The sequence below is a fragment of the Pogoniulus pusillus genome, chromosome 18 (assembly GCF_015220805.1).
Source record: "Pogoniulus pusillus isolate bPogPus1 chromosome 18, bPogPus1.pri, whole genome shotgun sequence".
Classification (NCBI taxonomy): Eukaryota; Metazoa; Chordata; class Aves; order Piciformes; family Lybiidae; genus Pogoniulus; species Pogoniulus pusillus.
In genome coordinates this window covers 13,564,815-13,582,098 of record NC_087281.1, presented here as the reverse complement: position 1 = coordinate 13,582,098, position 17,284 = coordinate 13,564,815, and the positions used below count along the sequence as shown (strand labels likewise).

Below are 17,284 nucleotides of genomic sequence, written 5' to 3'. Positions count from 1 at the left end.
GTAAAAGGAAGCTAGGCCCAAGCCTTCAAGGATATTTTGGTTCTGCTTCCTGAAATGAATGACATCTGGCCTCCTGGGCAGCTTTTATAATCCAGATGGAACACTGAAGTTATCATTTTAGTTGAATTCACTTTCAGCTAAGACTACTATACACTTCAGTATATTTTATTTCTAAATAAGAATCATCTTAAACCTTTTAGATTTGGGCTGTCTTTAAACAAATGTAAATACAACAGACCAAATTCCATTTAGGCTAGAGAAAACACAGTGTTACACACAAAAAAAAGATTATAGCACAGACTAAGTAATAGTTTAAAAGTCTGCTGTAGTGATGTATTCTTTTCCTGTTATAAGTGAAAACATCAATACCTTTGTGATAGAATGTGAAAATATGTGACAAAGTTGTAATAAAAGCAGGTCTTTAGGTAACACACCTGTTCTGAATCCAGTAAAAGGGTTCTTTTTATGGAACCCAGAGCAACAATGTGAGACTCACTGAGAATTTTCAGTGCTCAGTTGCACTGCACTTGGTAGGGTAACGTTCCCTTTTTGGAGGCTGAAAATACTTGATGGCCTTAACATGTTCAGCAGCTCTGTAACATGGTTAAGGACATATTCAACTGTTTGTAGATGGATACTTGTTTTATCATACATACTACTGTAAGGATTAGGAAAGCAGTTTCCAGATTAAAATCTCTGACCATGAGTTAGAAGCCTAGGGCTTGATTTATGGCTCTATGTGTGTGATGGTTTGGGTGTTACCCACCCCACACACACACTTAAGAGAAATCACCCAGACTAGACTCAGCTGAAATTGAAGGAATGAAGCTCTGTATTTACAGCTTAGCACAATATACAAACAGATAGTTACAACACATACAGCTATAGACAGAAATAGACAAGTTAAAAAGTAATACAGAAACACAACAGCCCTCCCAGAAACCAGAGTCCCCTGGAGGGGCTCCCAACCACCTTTTCCACTCCTTTCCACCCCTCTACCTTATCCCAGACTTTGCCCTACATTCAAGGTGAGTTTGGAGAGTCAGCCAGGGGGTTAGGAAGCAGACGGATTAGTTCGACAGCAGGTTAGGGAGAGAAGTGCATGCAGCCAGAGCCAGAGAGCAACTCCGCTATCTATATCTGTGTTCTTGTTTTTACACATCTCAGCAAGCCTATGCGTGAAGCAGACATCACCATTGTTTCCTTTTCACAGCCTATAATCTAATTCCTCTCACTAAAATATCCCTGCTAGGCTCAAACTAGCACACTCACCCAACAAAGTTTTCTTGCATCATGCCACCTTAGCTTCATTTTTATCAGAATATCAGTCCAAAAGAACTCTCTATTATGTATAGCTTATTTTACTTATTCAGTGGGATTTCTTCAAATGAAGGAGAGTTCAAGTATTGCCCCAAGTCGAGTCAGAATGCCAGTGATAAATTCCTAGGCAAAAATAAGGCTGGAGATGCACGAAATTACAGTTCTTTCTGAGATAGTGCCATACTAGACATCTGCCAACCCCCAGTGATTTTCAGTAATGCATGCTACCTCACACGATGTTTATATGATCCCAAATCGAAGTTCTTTAGTGCTAGTGCAGAAGGGGAAAAAAGCAAAACCACAAACTATAAACTGGATAAGGCAAAGGAAGGTTCATAAGGAAATGGGAGTTAAGGAACTGCCTGATGTGCCAGTCTGAAACAGACAATGAAAAGGTAAAACTGCAGAACATCATTAGCAAGAGAACTGTTATTACTTTAATGGTGGTCCTGAATGCTAATAACTCTGACTTTATTATCTAATTACCATTGCTCACTTTCACTTTGTCCTCTTAGGTAGATTGAGAAATATGAATGTAACCTCAGTGCTTGTTTGTGCACATTGGCTTGCTGGGGGAAGCAGAGGGTGCATTGTTCCAGTGAGTCTTTCTGTCAGGAATCTTGGAAAGAAGAGGATGTATGCACCTCTTCCATGGTGGCCAGGGGAGAAGCAAGCAGGGAGCATTTCCACAGTCATGGAAAAGAAGAGTACCAAATCTGTCTTCTCAAAGGTCATCATTCTATATATAAATCACTCAGCTTGGAACAACACACTGTCAATCCTTCAATCCTGCAACATTCAGAGATGGAAAGAAGAGGTTTGTTATGAAGTGGCTGGCTAAAAGTAATCACGACAAAATTTGTCTTTACTTTGCACTGTCCTTTTCATACCCTTAAGATTTCCACTGTAAAAGGTGTTCATATATGAACATACAACTAGTAAACTGTACTATGTCTCCTGGTCTTCTAAGACACCTGGGTGATCATTCTTCTGCAACCCTAGACCCAAAGCAGCTGTTTAAAGTCTTGTGGAAAACACACCGTACAGCTACAGCTACATATATATACACATAAAGACTTTAAGTCTTAATCTAGTGGGGGAATGAGTAAACTCAGTAGAATCTGTGGTTTTGTGAACTTCATTAGCTGTTTTTTTTTTTAAATTCTTGAGGTTTTGCAAAACTGAAAACCAAATGTCTAAGGAAGACAAAAAAAAACAACCCCAAAACCAAACCCCTCTCCCTCCTAGCTTGGCTCAGTCCCCTGGACCCTGTGAGAAAGAGGAAGGCTCCTTGGCTCCTGCTACCCCACAAGGCCAAGGCCAGCCAAGTTGGAAGGAGCTTCCATGGCAGAAGGCAGTGGTGCTTGCATTGGCATTCTGTGCTCCAGCGACAGATTGAGCTTTTTGAAGTCTCTCGAGTTCTGAAACATCAGCACCTTTTTCTAAAGGAATTTAAAACTCCAATGTGCAAAGTTGATGACTTCCTATGCTACTTTTTCTTTTTCTTTTTTTTTTTTTTTTTTTGGTTTGTTTTCAAACATTTGTGATTTAGATCCACCTATAGATTTGACAGGGCTCCATTTCTTGGATTCCACAGTCAAATCCATGCATTTTCACCGCAGCTATGGAATCTTTCAAGTCCTCCCAAAGACAATGGGCGCTGCATGAGTGAATTTTTAATGTGTGCTCTGTTGACCAGCTTAAGGCATGGCCTCCTCCCTGAGAAAAACTGCTCCATCCCTCTAGAGATCATCGGAGGACGGTGAGAAACAAGAGGGACTGAGCTTCTGGGCTCACTTGTAAAGCTGCCAACTGACATCCAGTAAGCACCTTTCAAGGAAGGGAGAAGGGTGACCTGAGCAAGTCTCGCCTTTGCGCTGTTCTGCACTTTTTTAGAAGAGGATTTAAGTGAGAGGACTCTCACGGGAAGCTTGGCTTTTGCCGCGCTGGCGGCAGACGCACAAAGCTCTCAGCCGGCCAAGTTTCGCTAGCCCCCGGTCCGGCAGGGCCAGGTCGAAGGAGCGGGGAACGCGCTCCCCTCCTAAGGCGACCGGGCTCGGAAGGGTAAGGCAGAGTCTCGTCTGCACTCGCATCGCAACGCAGCCGTCGGGGCCTGGCGCCGCCTCCCGGGGACTCAGCCGCGCCGGGGTGGGCACGCTTCTAGCCCACGGGTCCAGCAGCACGGCTACACAACGGCAAGCGCCTGCGCCTCCGCCTCTCCGCGCCGCGCCGCTGCCGGCGATGCCTCGGCCCCCTAGCCCGCCCCCCGCACCGCCCCTGAATCCCCCGCTGAGGGCCGTCACAGGGCAGTCGCGGGGCGGTGCGGGGGGAGGACCCGAGCGCAGTATGGCTCTGCAGGTAGGCGAGCGTCGGCCGCCTGCTGGGGAGGGGGCGGCGGGGGGGTTCGTGTCGCTGACGCGGAGGGGCGAGCCGGGGGCGCGCCCCGGCGCGGCTGATTGACAGTGGAGCCCGGCCCGCAGCCCATAAAGGCGGCGGCGCGGGGCGCGGGGCCGCGGAGGGACGTGTGACGGCAGTAGGATATTGCGACCTGCCGGCCTCGCCCTGCAGACCCTCAGCGCATCGTCGCGTCTCCCCATGCCAGGTGAGGCGCAAGGCAGGAAGGCGCCGATCCCCGCCGTGAAGCCCCCACCGTGGGACGGCTACTGCCCGATGGGGGCTGCTCCGCTAGAGGTCGCCGTAGGTAGCCGGGTGGGCTCTCTGAATTGCCATCCGCTGTGGGTACTCTGGGTGAAGGATGAAGGGACCTGCCCCGGGGAAGGCTCGCCGGAGGGGGCGTGCGGCACCTGCCCGCTGTGCCGACTGCTGCCAGCCCTCGTGCCCGCCGCCGCGTCCGTCGTGCCAGCGGGGGCTTTGCCGGAACCGTCCAGGCAGGGTCCCACGGGGGAGAGGCGCTAGGTTTGAGAGGAGAAAGAGGCTACTTGGCGTTTGCCGGTCATTGGCTGCAGCGGTGATACCTCGGGGTGACGGATTATGAGAGTACCCTGGCGGAAAAATTAGACAGTAGAAGATCCTCACAAAAAAATGCGTGAAGTTAGCAGTATTGAAGTGATCTGGCTGTATCTAGGTCTGCGCTTTCCAGAGAGTGCCTTCTGCTCCATTCATCGCGAGTGCAAACACAGATGGAAATGCAATTATGTTGATATAACTGCATAGTGCTTCAGGGTGAATATAGCAACACGTTAAAAGTCACTTTAACCAGCTGTGGCTGTGTACAGAGGATTGTAAGAACGGATCTATATATATACAGGTAGGAGAGAGGAGTTTGTATGATGGCTCTGAAAAAGGTGCAGGAAGGCAGAGTCAGCATCTAGTGAGATCCCATTGTCCTACGAGGAATTTCATCAGAATATTGTACTCCAAAGACACAGCTACTGATATACTGTGTCTTCTGTACTGTCATATGGTCCCATTGCAAGCTGATGACATATTTTGAAGAATATAATACTGTCTATTTCCTGTATATATTTATTATAAAGGATATTTATACAAAAAGGAGTTTTATCATCCAGAGTTCCTCTTCCCTTGGTGTCATGCTTTGCTCCTGGCATCAAGAATAACCCCAGAATAAGTATTACAAGGATCAGACAAAACAGAAATTATAGGTTTTTATGTGTGGTTGCTTATAATGAGAGCTCAGTTTATTGCATTTCATGAGATAAAATATTTGTAATTGATAATTATTAATTCTCTAATACTAAGTGAGTTTTGGTTTATTCATAGGAGTTATGCTGCAGAGAAGTGTGCTTTTGTGGCTTGCTGTCTTGATAACCCTGTGGGTTGCCTCATATGCTCAGGGTAAGTACTGACACTTCTAAACTAGAGTAACTCCCAAAGCTAGAAGTTGGTGTAAAACATTGGCTTACGTGAGCTACAATGGGGAAAGTAATTGTGCCTGACTTTTTTGTTTAGAAGTGCCTGGAAGGGTAGTTGCTGGGGGTATTTTTGGTAGTTATATTTTACTACTGCTAAGTGGAGATTCCTTAGTAAGTAGAAGTTTATTTTGAAATTATTGATAAAAGTGTCTGTAATCTCAGCATTAAATGCTGTTATACTTTCCTCTGCAGTAGTGAAAGTGGCATAAACTGTATCACTGAGTAAGGTGAACATTAAAAAAAGAGAGAGGTTGGGGAATAGATCTCTATAGAACAAATATAGGTAGAATGTAAATTGGCACAGTGCCAGCCTTCATTTCTATCTGACTACTTGGCCTGATTCTTGAGAAAGAAAGTCTTTCCCTTCCTGCTGTCGTGGGGCTTCTCATGATTTCATTTTTATATATCTGGTAGTCAGAGTACAGAATCTGACTCAAAATGTCCTTAAGCATTAAAAAATTGTAAAATATGTAATGGGTACACAGTTACATGCATGCATGCACAGGCATATATGTGACATACGGCATGTATGTATATACAAGTGTGTATAGTATAGTGCCAAAAAATACATAGCTGTGTGTTTATCAAACATACACACAGTGAAGGAGTTGTCATGTGAGTGAAAGTTACAGGTGGAAAATAAGGTACACCTGCATGCTCATGGGCACTGTAGAATAAGGTACACCTGCATGCTCATGGGCACTGTAAAATAAGGTACAGCTGCATGCTCATAGGCACTGTTCCCTTTGTGGAAGTGGGAATGCACTGGTTGTACTCTGCTCATCTTTATGGCTGTCATATAGTTGCAGTTGCTGTGTATATGCATAAAGGGTTGTTTCTTTTAAGGCTTTTTTGTCAACACATTGTCACACGGTGTTAACTTTTTTCAGATGGTGACAAGGAAGAGGAGACTACCTTTGATTTACTTCAAATCAGTAACATAAACCGCAAAACAGTTGGAGCAAAATTGTTCCGAGGTCCAGACCCCTCTGTCCCAGCGTACCGTTTCATTCGATTTGACCACATCCCTCCATGCAAACCAGAGAAGTTAAAAAAGATTGTGAAACTCATACGGCAGAATGAGGGCTTTATCCTTTCAGCCACCTTGAGACAGGACAGGCAATCTAGAGGCACTATCCTTGCTTTAGAGGGTCCTGGAATCAGTGAGAGGCAGTTTGAGATCATTTCCAATGGCCGGGCTAACACCCTGGACCTTATCTATTGGGTGGATGGTTTCCAGAATGTGATTTCCCTGGAAGATGTGGACTTGGCTGACTCACAGTGGAAGAACCTCACCGTGCAAATAACAGGGGAGAACTACAACCTCTATGTTGGCTGTGACCTTATTGACAGTTTCATCCTTGAGGAGCCTTTCTATGAGCAGCTGAAAGCAGAGAACAGCAGAATGTATGTGGCAAAAGGGTCCATTCGGGAGAACCATTTCAGGGTAGGTTACTTGGAGAAACTCTTTGGTGAGTCTTTGGTGAGATAAGAAGTTAACTGCAAGTAGAATCATAGAATCAACCAGGTTGGAAGAGACCTCCAAGATCAAGTAGTTTGAGAAGATCCCACTAAGTGCAGTCTTGTTCTCCCAAAGCATTTTGGATTTTATGAGGTCACTGATACTCCCAAGCAGAATTTCTCCAGAATGCATTCTTGTTCATTCCTGGATCTGTGCTGTGCAAGTTTTAAATTCCTGAAAGCAAAGGACTGGTAAAACAAATTCTAGGTTCAGGAAAACTATACAAAAGCAGCTTACAGGTCTTATTCATCCATCTCCTTTCTTTTCCAGATGTAAGATTTCTACATGTTGCTTTTTTTTGTGGTGATTTGTAGAATATTCAATATTCTTTGATATATTGATATATTCTTTGGAATATATCTACTCATAAGAGCCTATCAGTAGTTTTTAATTTTCTTTGCAAAATGATGGGGAGGGGGAAAAAAAAGGAATTTTTAATGGAGCTGAAGCATGTGGTGTTGGTCCATCCCCTCATAGTGTACCTTGGTTTGCCATTCTGAATAACCTTTCAGTAGGAAAAAAAAACCCACCCAACAACAAAATGTTCTGATCAGTCCTGTAAATGACACTTTTAAAAGCCATTGATTGCTTCTCTTTTGTTTTAAAATCATGCAATTACAAACTTTCTGATTTTCTTACACAATGAAAATTGCCTCTTAGGGGCATATAGTGATGTGAAGTGGCTCAAATGCTTTAAGGGTGGCCTCTTTTCACTCACAGTTGAAGTCAGACTTGAACTCGTGGCTTTAAAATTTTCCGGAAGCCCTTTCTTTCTCATCCTTTTGTGCCATCTAGCTGTCAGACAGAGTACGACATGCTGGGATGTGGTTCAGTTTTGGCAGGGAATCCATGAGGTCTTGCCCAGACTCTTCGTTCTTACCTCCATGACTGAAGGTCTCCATCAGTTGTGCTTTTAGAACTGGTTCTGGAACAGTATATTTAAGTGAGCCATGGACATAATCTGCTTTTAGAATAATGTTTTCCTTCTTTGATTTTTTTTCCCCATGAAACAGGTAACAGTCTGGTTTTATAGTGTAGAACACTGTCAGCAGAATTGTGGAGGCAGTGAAGTATGATGCATTGGTTTGACTGGCTAAAGATGGGAAGTGTGATGGGGCAGAAACTTCATAAGATGGCTTTGACCTCATGGTGAATGTGTCCTATAACTACAGTCTAAAATCACAGAATCAAATAATCAGTCAGGGTTGGAAGGGACCACAAGGATCATCTAGTTCCAACCCTCCTGCCATGGGCAGGGACACCCAACCCTAGATCAAGCTGGCCAGAGCCTCATCCAGCCTGGCCTTATATACCATCAGGGACGGGGCCTCAACCACCTCCCTGGGTAACCTGTTCCAGGCTCTCACCACTCTCATGCTGAGGAGCTTCCTCCTCATCTCCAGTCTGAATCTCTCCACCTCCAGCTTTGCTCCATGTTCCCTAGTCCTGTCACTCCCTGATAGCCTAAAAAGTCCCTCCCCCTTCAGATACTGGAAGGCCACAAGAAGGTCACCTGGGAGCCTCCTATGAAAATGGAAATATGAGCTCATAACCTATTAGTAACTTTTATTACTACTTATTTTAGAACAAACCTTGATCTGTTTCTTATATTATTAAAATGTATATAAAAAGACTGAACATTGGGGATTTTTTTCCATGTGTGTCAGGTTTAATGCCTTTTAGATTGCATTTTACTTCTGTCGGTATCAGGGGAGCAAGACAGATCAGTTATTAGTTACTACCAAATAGATCTATCTGTTTTGATTTCTTGTTAATTATTTTTCTTGCTGTTATTACAGGGTTTTTTGCAAGATGTTCACTTAATCTTTGATACTTCAATAGAGGATTTTCTGCGTAAAAAAGGATGCCAGAGAAGCCAGTCAAGTAAGGATTTTTTACTTCATGAATGCTGTTCCATTAACTCTGACAATGAGAAATGTCAAGAGTGACATACTATTCTAAGACCAGGCAACAGATCCCTTTGAAATGAAAAAGCAGTTGCTTTTTGATGCTAATAGGAACATATTTGTAGCTATATTGAAAGACTGTTTCTACTCTCTAGCATATTATTTTATTTCTTATTGCCTAGGAATATCACTCTGAGCCTCTCTTTGAGTTACGAGAAAAGCTATTAAGCAAGAAATTAATAGAAATAGAAGAAAAAATGCCTATGTCTGAAAATGCCTACATTCTTTCATGAGTTTCCTGTGATTATTTGAGCATTGGACTGGTAATATTGCTTCTGAATTCTGATCCTCATTTTCAGTGTACCCATGAACACATCTGCAGGTCTTAAAGACAGTAGGTTCCTCAAAAGTAAATTTGCTGAGTGAAAGAGGCTTTGGGTTTGAATCCCAAAACACAGTTAATTAAAACAATCTAAGAGGAACAAGAAATAAAGCAGTAGAGGTATGGAAGGCATGTATGTGATAGGCTAGTGTGTTCTTGTTGGTCCAGTTCATGCTGACCTCACCAGGAGGGAAGCCCTCGGTGTGTGGGAGTATATTGGACTCATCATGAAAGAGATTTGAAATTGTGTCAAGTATGTGCTAAGATTTTGCACTTGAGCTTACAGTTGGTGCTATTTTACTTCAACTGTGAAGAGCTTAGTCAGGAATGAGAGACAATAATTGAGTCTATCAGAAGAATGTGATGGGTACAGAAGGCAGTTGGGACTTCGGAGTGCTGTCTGAAAAGCTGTTATTTCTGTTACTTTGCTGAAACATAACAGCAAATCAGTTAAGCAGACTGTGCTCAGCTTTTTTCCCCCATTATGCAAAACCCACAAGTTAAGCAACAGCATAGCAGGTCTTGACTTCTTGACAGAGTACTGAGATTAGAAGGTAGAAAGATTAAGCCACCAAAATCAATGAAGAGAGCGTCTACAACTGTTTTGTATTATTATTGGTTAATTACCACAAAGGTAAATGGGATGACCAAATGTTTTGAAATATCACCAAGCAGAGATGAGATGTTACTGTTAAGAGGGAGCCAAAAGGGATAATTACGTTCTGTATGCTGATGGGTACCTCAGATGTTGCAGCTGTAGGCAGCACATAATGTTTTCTTACTGCACTTTTTTATCTCGCCTGTCAACTACAAAAATTTCAGGTACAATGAATTATACAGATTTGTTTTTTTTTGTTTTTGTCCTTTCTGGTATGTATGTAGCAAATAGTTCAGTCCACAGTATTTTTACTTCTGCTTTGTAACATGAAGAGGATACTACAAGATGAAAATTACTTGTGCAGTATAGCAGAAGATAGATAATTGAACACTCTGGCATGAGGCCATCAAACTTACTTGAGGGGCTTTTTATGTCTGTGGCTGATATGCTGGCATTGCTTATACAGGTCAATTACCACAGTTGAAAAGTCATGGGTGATGTGTTATTGACCACAAAACACATATTCTCTCATTTTGGTGGCCTTCTTGTCTATTTTGGTAACTTGCTGAGCTGAGGTACAGGCACTAAAATACCACATGTGAGTGTCCCATAACAGTAGGGTAGATGTTACCAGCAAAGTGCCCTCAGCAACTAGAACACAAAACAGCCTGCTGCTTTTCCAGTGAGAGGGCTGCGTTTTCCTACTGTATTTTTAATCCTCACATAAGAATGGTTGTGTGGGATTGCTGTTGGGTTGATGTCAGGAAGATTTCTTCTGTGGTGTGGTGTCTGCCAATACTTTAGGTAGGATTTATGTGCATTGGGTAGAAGAGATGACAAAAACACACCTAAATAGGCAGATCAAGAAAATAACTTCAGCTAGAACAAGAGAATGGTATTTGCATATGTGAAACGACGCACATTCTGCTCTTCTGCTTTCTCACTTTAAAGAGGATCATGTGGTCCTTAGGAAATTAGCAGGAAGCCAGCAGCAGAGAACTGATTTCCCAGTGATCCCCAAGCATCTTCTTTCAGTCATTGCCAGATACCAGTAGGAAGTGTGGATTTAGTTCTTCTAGCGTAGTTTTGGTTTATGTTTCCTGCTGAGATTGCAGCTTTAATAATGTCCTCAGAATGTTCCGGTCAAGGCACACTCCATGTTGGCCTTAAAAATATGAAATTAATGACCTGAGAAGTGCTAGGGGGGAATCTGAGAAATCAAATGTTTCAGTGTGGTAGGAAAATTAACATTCTTTCCAGGGAATCAAAAAGCTGAAGTAAACAATTATGACACCGACAGTTTTGATCTGTTACGCAGTATATTGGTTTTCTCCTGTCCTGTAAAGGAAGCTGAACAATTGCTTTGACTCTGGAATACTGTGACCAATTTTTTTTGGGACCTTGACTAACAGCAGATACTTGGTAGCTAATTTTAAATCACATCAAGCCATTAATTTTAAGTATGGTTGGGTGGTTGAGAAGTAATTATTTAATGTCATCTGATGCGTTGATTCTTTGTTCTTTTAACTTTAGCCTTCTATATGAATAAGGAATACTTTGCTCTCATTTTCACTGCTTGTCTGTTGAAATATAACACTTTACATTGTATAGCTGAGCATCAAAGCAAGCCTTCAATATTTTTGAAGCAGTACCACATTCTGACTTGACTTGTCAACACTGAATGGTACTGGAGTGTTTTGAAGCATATGTTTTATGGCACGTGTAATTTCTTCTTTTAAGTTGCTATGTCCTTTCTTCTTTCTGTTGGGTAACCTTGAGTTATTACAACATTACTAAATCTGGTAAACAAATCTTTATTGAGCATAGGTTTAGTATTTATTATTATTTATTTATTGGGCATAGATTTCTGTCTAGCTGATAACCAAATTTGTGTGTACCATGGGGTCCTTAGAGAAAGCTTCACATGGAATCCATAAGATATTTACATGGTGGAGATCTAAATGCTGAACAAACCAGACTTTTATTTAGTTATCTGAGTAGTAATTACTGCAGATGCTTTCTGCTATATTATTTTTACAAAATTACTATAAGTCTTTTGAATTGATACTTGTAAGTGTCCAGTTTTCCCTGTATGATGCATGAAAAGGTCTGGTTTAATTGTGATCTGGTTTCATTATGATGAGGGACAAGTGTTTAGACTGACAAGTCAAATATTCAACCTGATCTTAGCTTGACTACCATTTACCTTCAGAATCCAAGTGTCATTGTTAACAGCTCCCCTGAGCTTTTAACACAAAGTGATGCAACATATAGCAGCCCAGAGTCTGAAATAAATTGCATAATGGTCCAACTAGGCATGAAATTTATGAGCAGGACAAGGACAATGACTTTCTTCCTTTTTCTTTGCAATGAGAAGATGTGATATGTCATGAAAAAAGAAATTGAAACCTTTCATGGCTCTGACCAGATAAAATGGGTTTGCATTTTTGATACTGCATCCTCCTGCTACACTTTCTTCATGAATTAGTATGTTGCAGTACCAACAACGTTTTTGAGGGAGGGCCTTGTGAGACAGCTTTGCTCTGGATTTTGGAAAGGGAAAGCCTACAATTGGAACCAGCTGACATCTGACCTCTCTCCCTTTTATGCATGGGTAGAATCTAACATGAAGCTGTGCCAAAAAAGATGCTTTTAAATCCTCCTGATGGGTGACAATCTGTGATTTCAGCAGGAATTTATAATCTGTGGAAGAACTTTGTACATAAAGCTCATCTCTTTACTTCTCTTGCTACCAGCTGAAGTGAACACCATCAACGAGAGCACAGAAATCCTTCACTTGAGCCCTGCTGTCACAACCGAGTACGTGGGTGAGAAACCAGAGAAGAAGGCTGAGTTCTGTGACCGCTCCTGTGAAGAGCTAGGAACGATGTTCACAGAGCTCACAGGCCTGCGCATTGTGGTGAACAACTTAGCTGACAACCTCCAAAAAGTGGTAGGTACCTGTAAGTCTGAAGAACTGAAAGAGGTGTGCTGCACACTGCTCTTTCTTTCTTTGTTTTATACCAGTTAATGGAGATTTCTGTATATACCTTTTGGGTGACTTACATTTTCAAGGTGATTAATTAGGTACTTCTAGGGTATAGCATTTCAATGAAGACTTGGTTTTCATAGACTGGGTTTAGAGAGGTTACTTCAGGTTTGGAAATTAAGAGCTAACAAACTCAACCTTGCCTATGTACTCTTACACTGTTGTTACTTGCCATGTTTATACCAAGGGGAAATCATGCTTGACTAACCTGATACCATTCTATAATGACATAACTGAATGGGTAGATTTAGGGACACCAGTGGATGTAGTCTACCTTGACTTTAGCAAGGCCTTTGACACTGTCTCCCATGACATCTTACTGAGCAAGCTCCGGTACTGTGGGATGGAAGAGTGGGAAGTGAGGTGGATTAGGAACTGGTTACAAGATAGAGTTCAAAGAGTGGTGATCAATGGTGCCTGGTTCAGCTGGAGAGCTGTAAACAGTGGAGTCTCCCAAGGATCAGTTTTGGATCCAGTGCTATTCAACATCTTCATCAGTGACATTGATGAGGGGAGAGAGAGACAGAGAGAGTCTGCTCAGCAAGTTTGCTGATGACACCAAACTGGAAGGCTTGGCTGATACAGCTGAAGGCTGTGTGACTATCCATTGAGACCTGGACAGACTGGAGAGCTGGGCACAGAGGAGCCAAATGAGGTTCAACAAGGACAAGTGCAGAGTCCTGCACCTGGGAAGGAATAACAAAGTGCACCATTACAAGCTGGGAGGTGAACCGCTGGAGAGCAGTCCTGTGGAGAGGGACCTGTGTGTCTTGGTGGATAACAAGTTACCCATGGCACAGCAATGTGCCCTTGTGGCCAAGAAGGCCAATGGGATCCTGGGGTGTATTAAGAAGAGTGTGTCCAGCAGATCAAGGGAGGTTCTTCTTCCCCTCTACTCTGCCCTTCTCGCTTGCTGTGGTAGGACAAGGAGCAATGGATGTAAGCTGCAGCACAGGAGGGTCCACCTCAATACAAGGTGGAACTGCTTTACTGTAAGGGTCACAGAACACTGGAACAGGCTCCCCAGAGAGGTGATGGAGTCCCCTTTTCTGGAGACCTTCAAGGCCTGTCTGGATGTGTTCCTGTGTGACCTGAGCTAGATTATATGGTCTTGCTCTGGTATGGGGGTTGGACTTGATCTCTTTGGGTGCTTTCCAACTGCTGAGATCCTGTGATCCTATGACTGTTTCTGAATACATCAGCCTGTGCCTACACGGGGTACCTAAACTTTAAGTAAATGTATGGGATTTTCATAGTTGAAGTGTGGTGGTGACATTTTGCTGAATTTTGGCCCTCTTCTTGCTCAGAATCAGTTAATTCCTTCTGAGGAGAGTTTATTACTATACCCTACACCTCAGGACTAAATTACCATCTAAAAATGAGTTGTATTGGAGGAAATAAAAAATGATAACATCAGATCTCCTTTAGTATTGTCTTTGGACTACTGTCTGAAGGATTGCTTTGCGTTATTGTGGTACCTGAAACAATCTTCTTTCTATACATGAATATGTAAAAATATATTACTTTTATAATAGAAGAATTAAATCCAGTAGTGCCTGGGTTTTTTTTTTTTTGTTCAGAGTAGTTTGCCTACAAAGTACATTTTCATTTTCTTTGATTTGTTTGTTTGCATTTCTTCTAGTCTGAAGAAAATCAAATTATGTGGGAATTGATAGGGCCTAACAAAACACTGAAGAACCAGTCAGTGTGCTGGCAGGATGGCCGTGTCTTTGCAGACAATGAAAGCTGGATTGTAGATAGCTGCACCAAGTGCACCTGTCAGGTAAGGTTTTGGAAACACTGTTCTTTACAGAAATTGATAGTCAGTTTGATCAAGCCCAGCTGTCCAGGTCAGGTCTCATGTACTCAGGGCTTGGTCCAGACTTGCTGATATTGATAAAAATTAGCCCCCCAAAATCAAAGAATTTCCACATGTGAAGCTTCCTCATTTTGATTTGCCTCTGTGCACGACCGTAAATAAGTTGATTTCTTTGCCTGTAGGATTCTAAAATTGTGTGCCATCAAATCACCTGCCCAGCAGTCTCCTGTGCCCATCCATCTTTTGTTGAAGGTGAATGCTGTCCAGTCTGCTCTCACTGTGAGTATTTAGCCAAAGAGAAAGATACTCTTTGGCAGTACTTAGAATCACTACTAGTGTGTTAGAAAGGACAAAACAAGTAAGAGGGCAAGGCAGGTAAGATCACATATCAAGCATCTATGTATACAGAGATCGTATGAAGTAACTTGGCTGTTTAATGTTACCTCCTGGAGAGGAGGCTCTCCAGTGATTATAATGACTGCTTAGAAGTAAGTTGTTAACTTGCCTGTCTAAGCTGGACACTAAAGATTCATGCTCCTGCCCAGTTGTGTTTTCCAAGGTTGGACATTCTGATTTTTGTTGATTTGCAATAGCACTCTGCACTATTGTTTCTTTTCCATACTGCTTGGCTCAAACAGACTAATACAGGTTAGGATGTCTTGTCTACTTGAACAGAATGCTTAAGTTCCAGATCAAAAATGCTTAAATTCCAGGTCAAAAGTTGCTGCAAGATTTATTAAGAGTAGAAGTTATTTTTCCTCTCTGTTATTGTCCTTCTGCCATTCTGTTTTATTTCTTCCCTGTCATATATCTGCTTTTGCTGAAATATGGAGATGCTACAAACACATCTAAGGCCCTCTTGGAATTAAATCTGGCAAAGGATGTAAAAAACAACAAATGCCCTCTTCATTCTGGGTTAAATATATTTCACTGTCTATTATACATGTCTGCTATAGAATAAAATGATTGCTTAAATGTTCTAAATGAAAATGCTTTGGAACATACTCAAGATGTTTTTTTCTTGCCTATGCAGAGCATATTCTTACAGTGTGCACTAGGGAGATTTGGACTGGATGCCAGAAAAAAAAATAATCACCATTCAGACTATTAGACATTGGAATAAACTCCTGTGGTGGATTCCCTTGCATCAGACATTTTCAAGACCCAGCTTGACAGGGTGGTGGGGCATCTCATTTAAACTATGTTCTTGCCCTGAAAGGTTGGACTAGATGATCCCTGAGGTCTCTTCAAACTTGATATTCTGTGAATCTATAAATCATGTTTACTGCTAAGCTATGTTTAGAGGTGGGGCCACATCTCATCATGCTGACCTATATTCTGAAGTCAAAGGCAGTTAGGACTCAAGTGTTTTGCTCAGTCCATGATACATTCTGGACACAAGATGTTCTTTTTCCTCAAAAAGTGGTTGCCTGTACACATCTTCATGAAGATCCAGGATTATAGGACTAACCTCTAATTACACTTACCTGAAATTCCCTAACTTTGATGGCAGCTTGAGAAAATAAAAGTAGGAAAAAAAGAGATCTAAAGGACAAAGTAAACGTTCCACAGAAAAAGAGATGTGAAAAATCTTCTGAACAGGAGAGTAAAGCAAGTTTCAGTGCTAAGCAGTTTTTCATACCATTCGTTCTGCAGCTGATGACAGTGAAGAAGGCTGGTCACCATGGTCAGACTGGACAAAGTGCTCAGTCACCTGTGGCTCTGGGACTCAGATGCGAGGAAGGTCTTGTGATGTCACCAGGAGTGCTTGTACAGGCCCACACATCCAGACGAGGATGTGCAGCTTTAAGAAATGCGACCATCGCAGTAAGTAGTAGGACTTCTTCCTTTTTCACATGTTCTTTGTAGACCTCTAAGCAAAAACCAGCTTAATCTGGATTGCCTATGAACACTCACTAGCTAGGACAGTGTATTTGAGCACAAATAAAATAATCACAGAAGATTCTGCAAAATATCAGACCACTTTTGTATTTGAGGCACCTAAAAGATCATACTCTGTCTTTGGAACTGCAGTTAATGCTGTTGCAGTCAGCTGCTAGATCCAGGCTACTGTAGTACCTAAGGCTATTGCTGAAGCTACTGCATGTCCAAATGTACATTTTGAAGACATATTTGTTTCATTGGAATGCGTCTATTTCTCAGTAAAATATCTAACATCCATATTAGCCATATGTTGATCACTGAAGCTTTTAAGAAAGCTATACTATGTATCAGCCTGAGCTGATATGCTGGGTTTTGTATGTTGCGGTGGTAGGAGAGGTGGGACATACATCAGTTGGAGTGAGGGCCTTATTAGAAGGTTGACTTCACAAGTGTTGTGTTACTTCTGCAGATGAACTAAATCCGTGAGTTTTGCTCTTCTCTCTGGCAGTACGTCAAGATGGAGGCTGGAGTCACTGGTCTCCCTGGTCTTCCTGTTCAGTTACCTGTGGAGTAGGAAATATCACCCGTATTCGCCTCTGCAATTCCCCTATCCCACAGATGGGTGGGAAAAACTGTGTAGGAAATGGACGTGAAACAGAGAAGTGTGAGAAAGTTCCATGTCCAGGTATGTCTGTGGTCTTTAAATCAAAGTGATGCAATAATATTGCAGCTCAGTTTCTATGTTCAGGTCTAAGTTACAGTGAATTTCTGCAACTGAAGATATAATTTATGGCTTAGGGGTGAGATAAAGACACAAAGGTGCTTTTAAAATGAAGACAGTAACACAGTCAGAGATTCTGGAAACTTTCTAGTTGTGGTTTGGCTTTAAACATGAAGACTTTGAGAAATT

General features: G+C 42.2%; 1 protein-coding gene across 2 annotated transcripts in view; it reads left to right on the top strand.

The window, feature by feature from the left end:
- Positions 1–3,616: 3,616 nt before the first annotated feature.
- Positions 3,617–17,284, top strand: part of THBS2 (thrombospondin 2) — a 35,538-nt gene continuing 21,870 nt past the window's right edge. The window contains exons 1-9 of one of the 2 annotated variants that reach the window (XM_064158458.1): positions 3,617–3,678; positions 5,062–5,136; positions 6,104–6,660; positions 8,535–8,619; positions 12,379–12,575; positions 14,314–14,454; positions 14,673–14,769; positions 16,147–16,317; positions 16,883–17,059. In XM_064158458.1, coding sequence (XP_064014528.1) covers positions 5,067–5,136; positions 6,104–6,660; positions 8,535–8,619; positions 12,379–12,575; positions 14,314–14,454; positions 14,673–14,769; positions 16,147–16,317; positions 16,883–17,059 — 1,495 coding nt within the window. In that variant the 5' untranslated portion in view covers positions 3,617–3,678; positions 5,062–5,066. Of the gene's footprint in view, positions 3,679–3,823; positions 3,923–5,061; positions 5,137–6,103; positions 6,661–8,534; positions 8,620–12,378; positions 12,576–14,313; positions 14,455–14,672; positions 14,770–16,146; positions 16,318–16,882; positions 17,060–17,284 lie in introns of those variants that run through there. The other variant, XM_064158457.1, reaches the window with a different exon arrangement.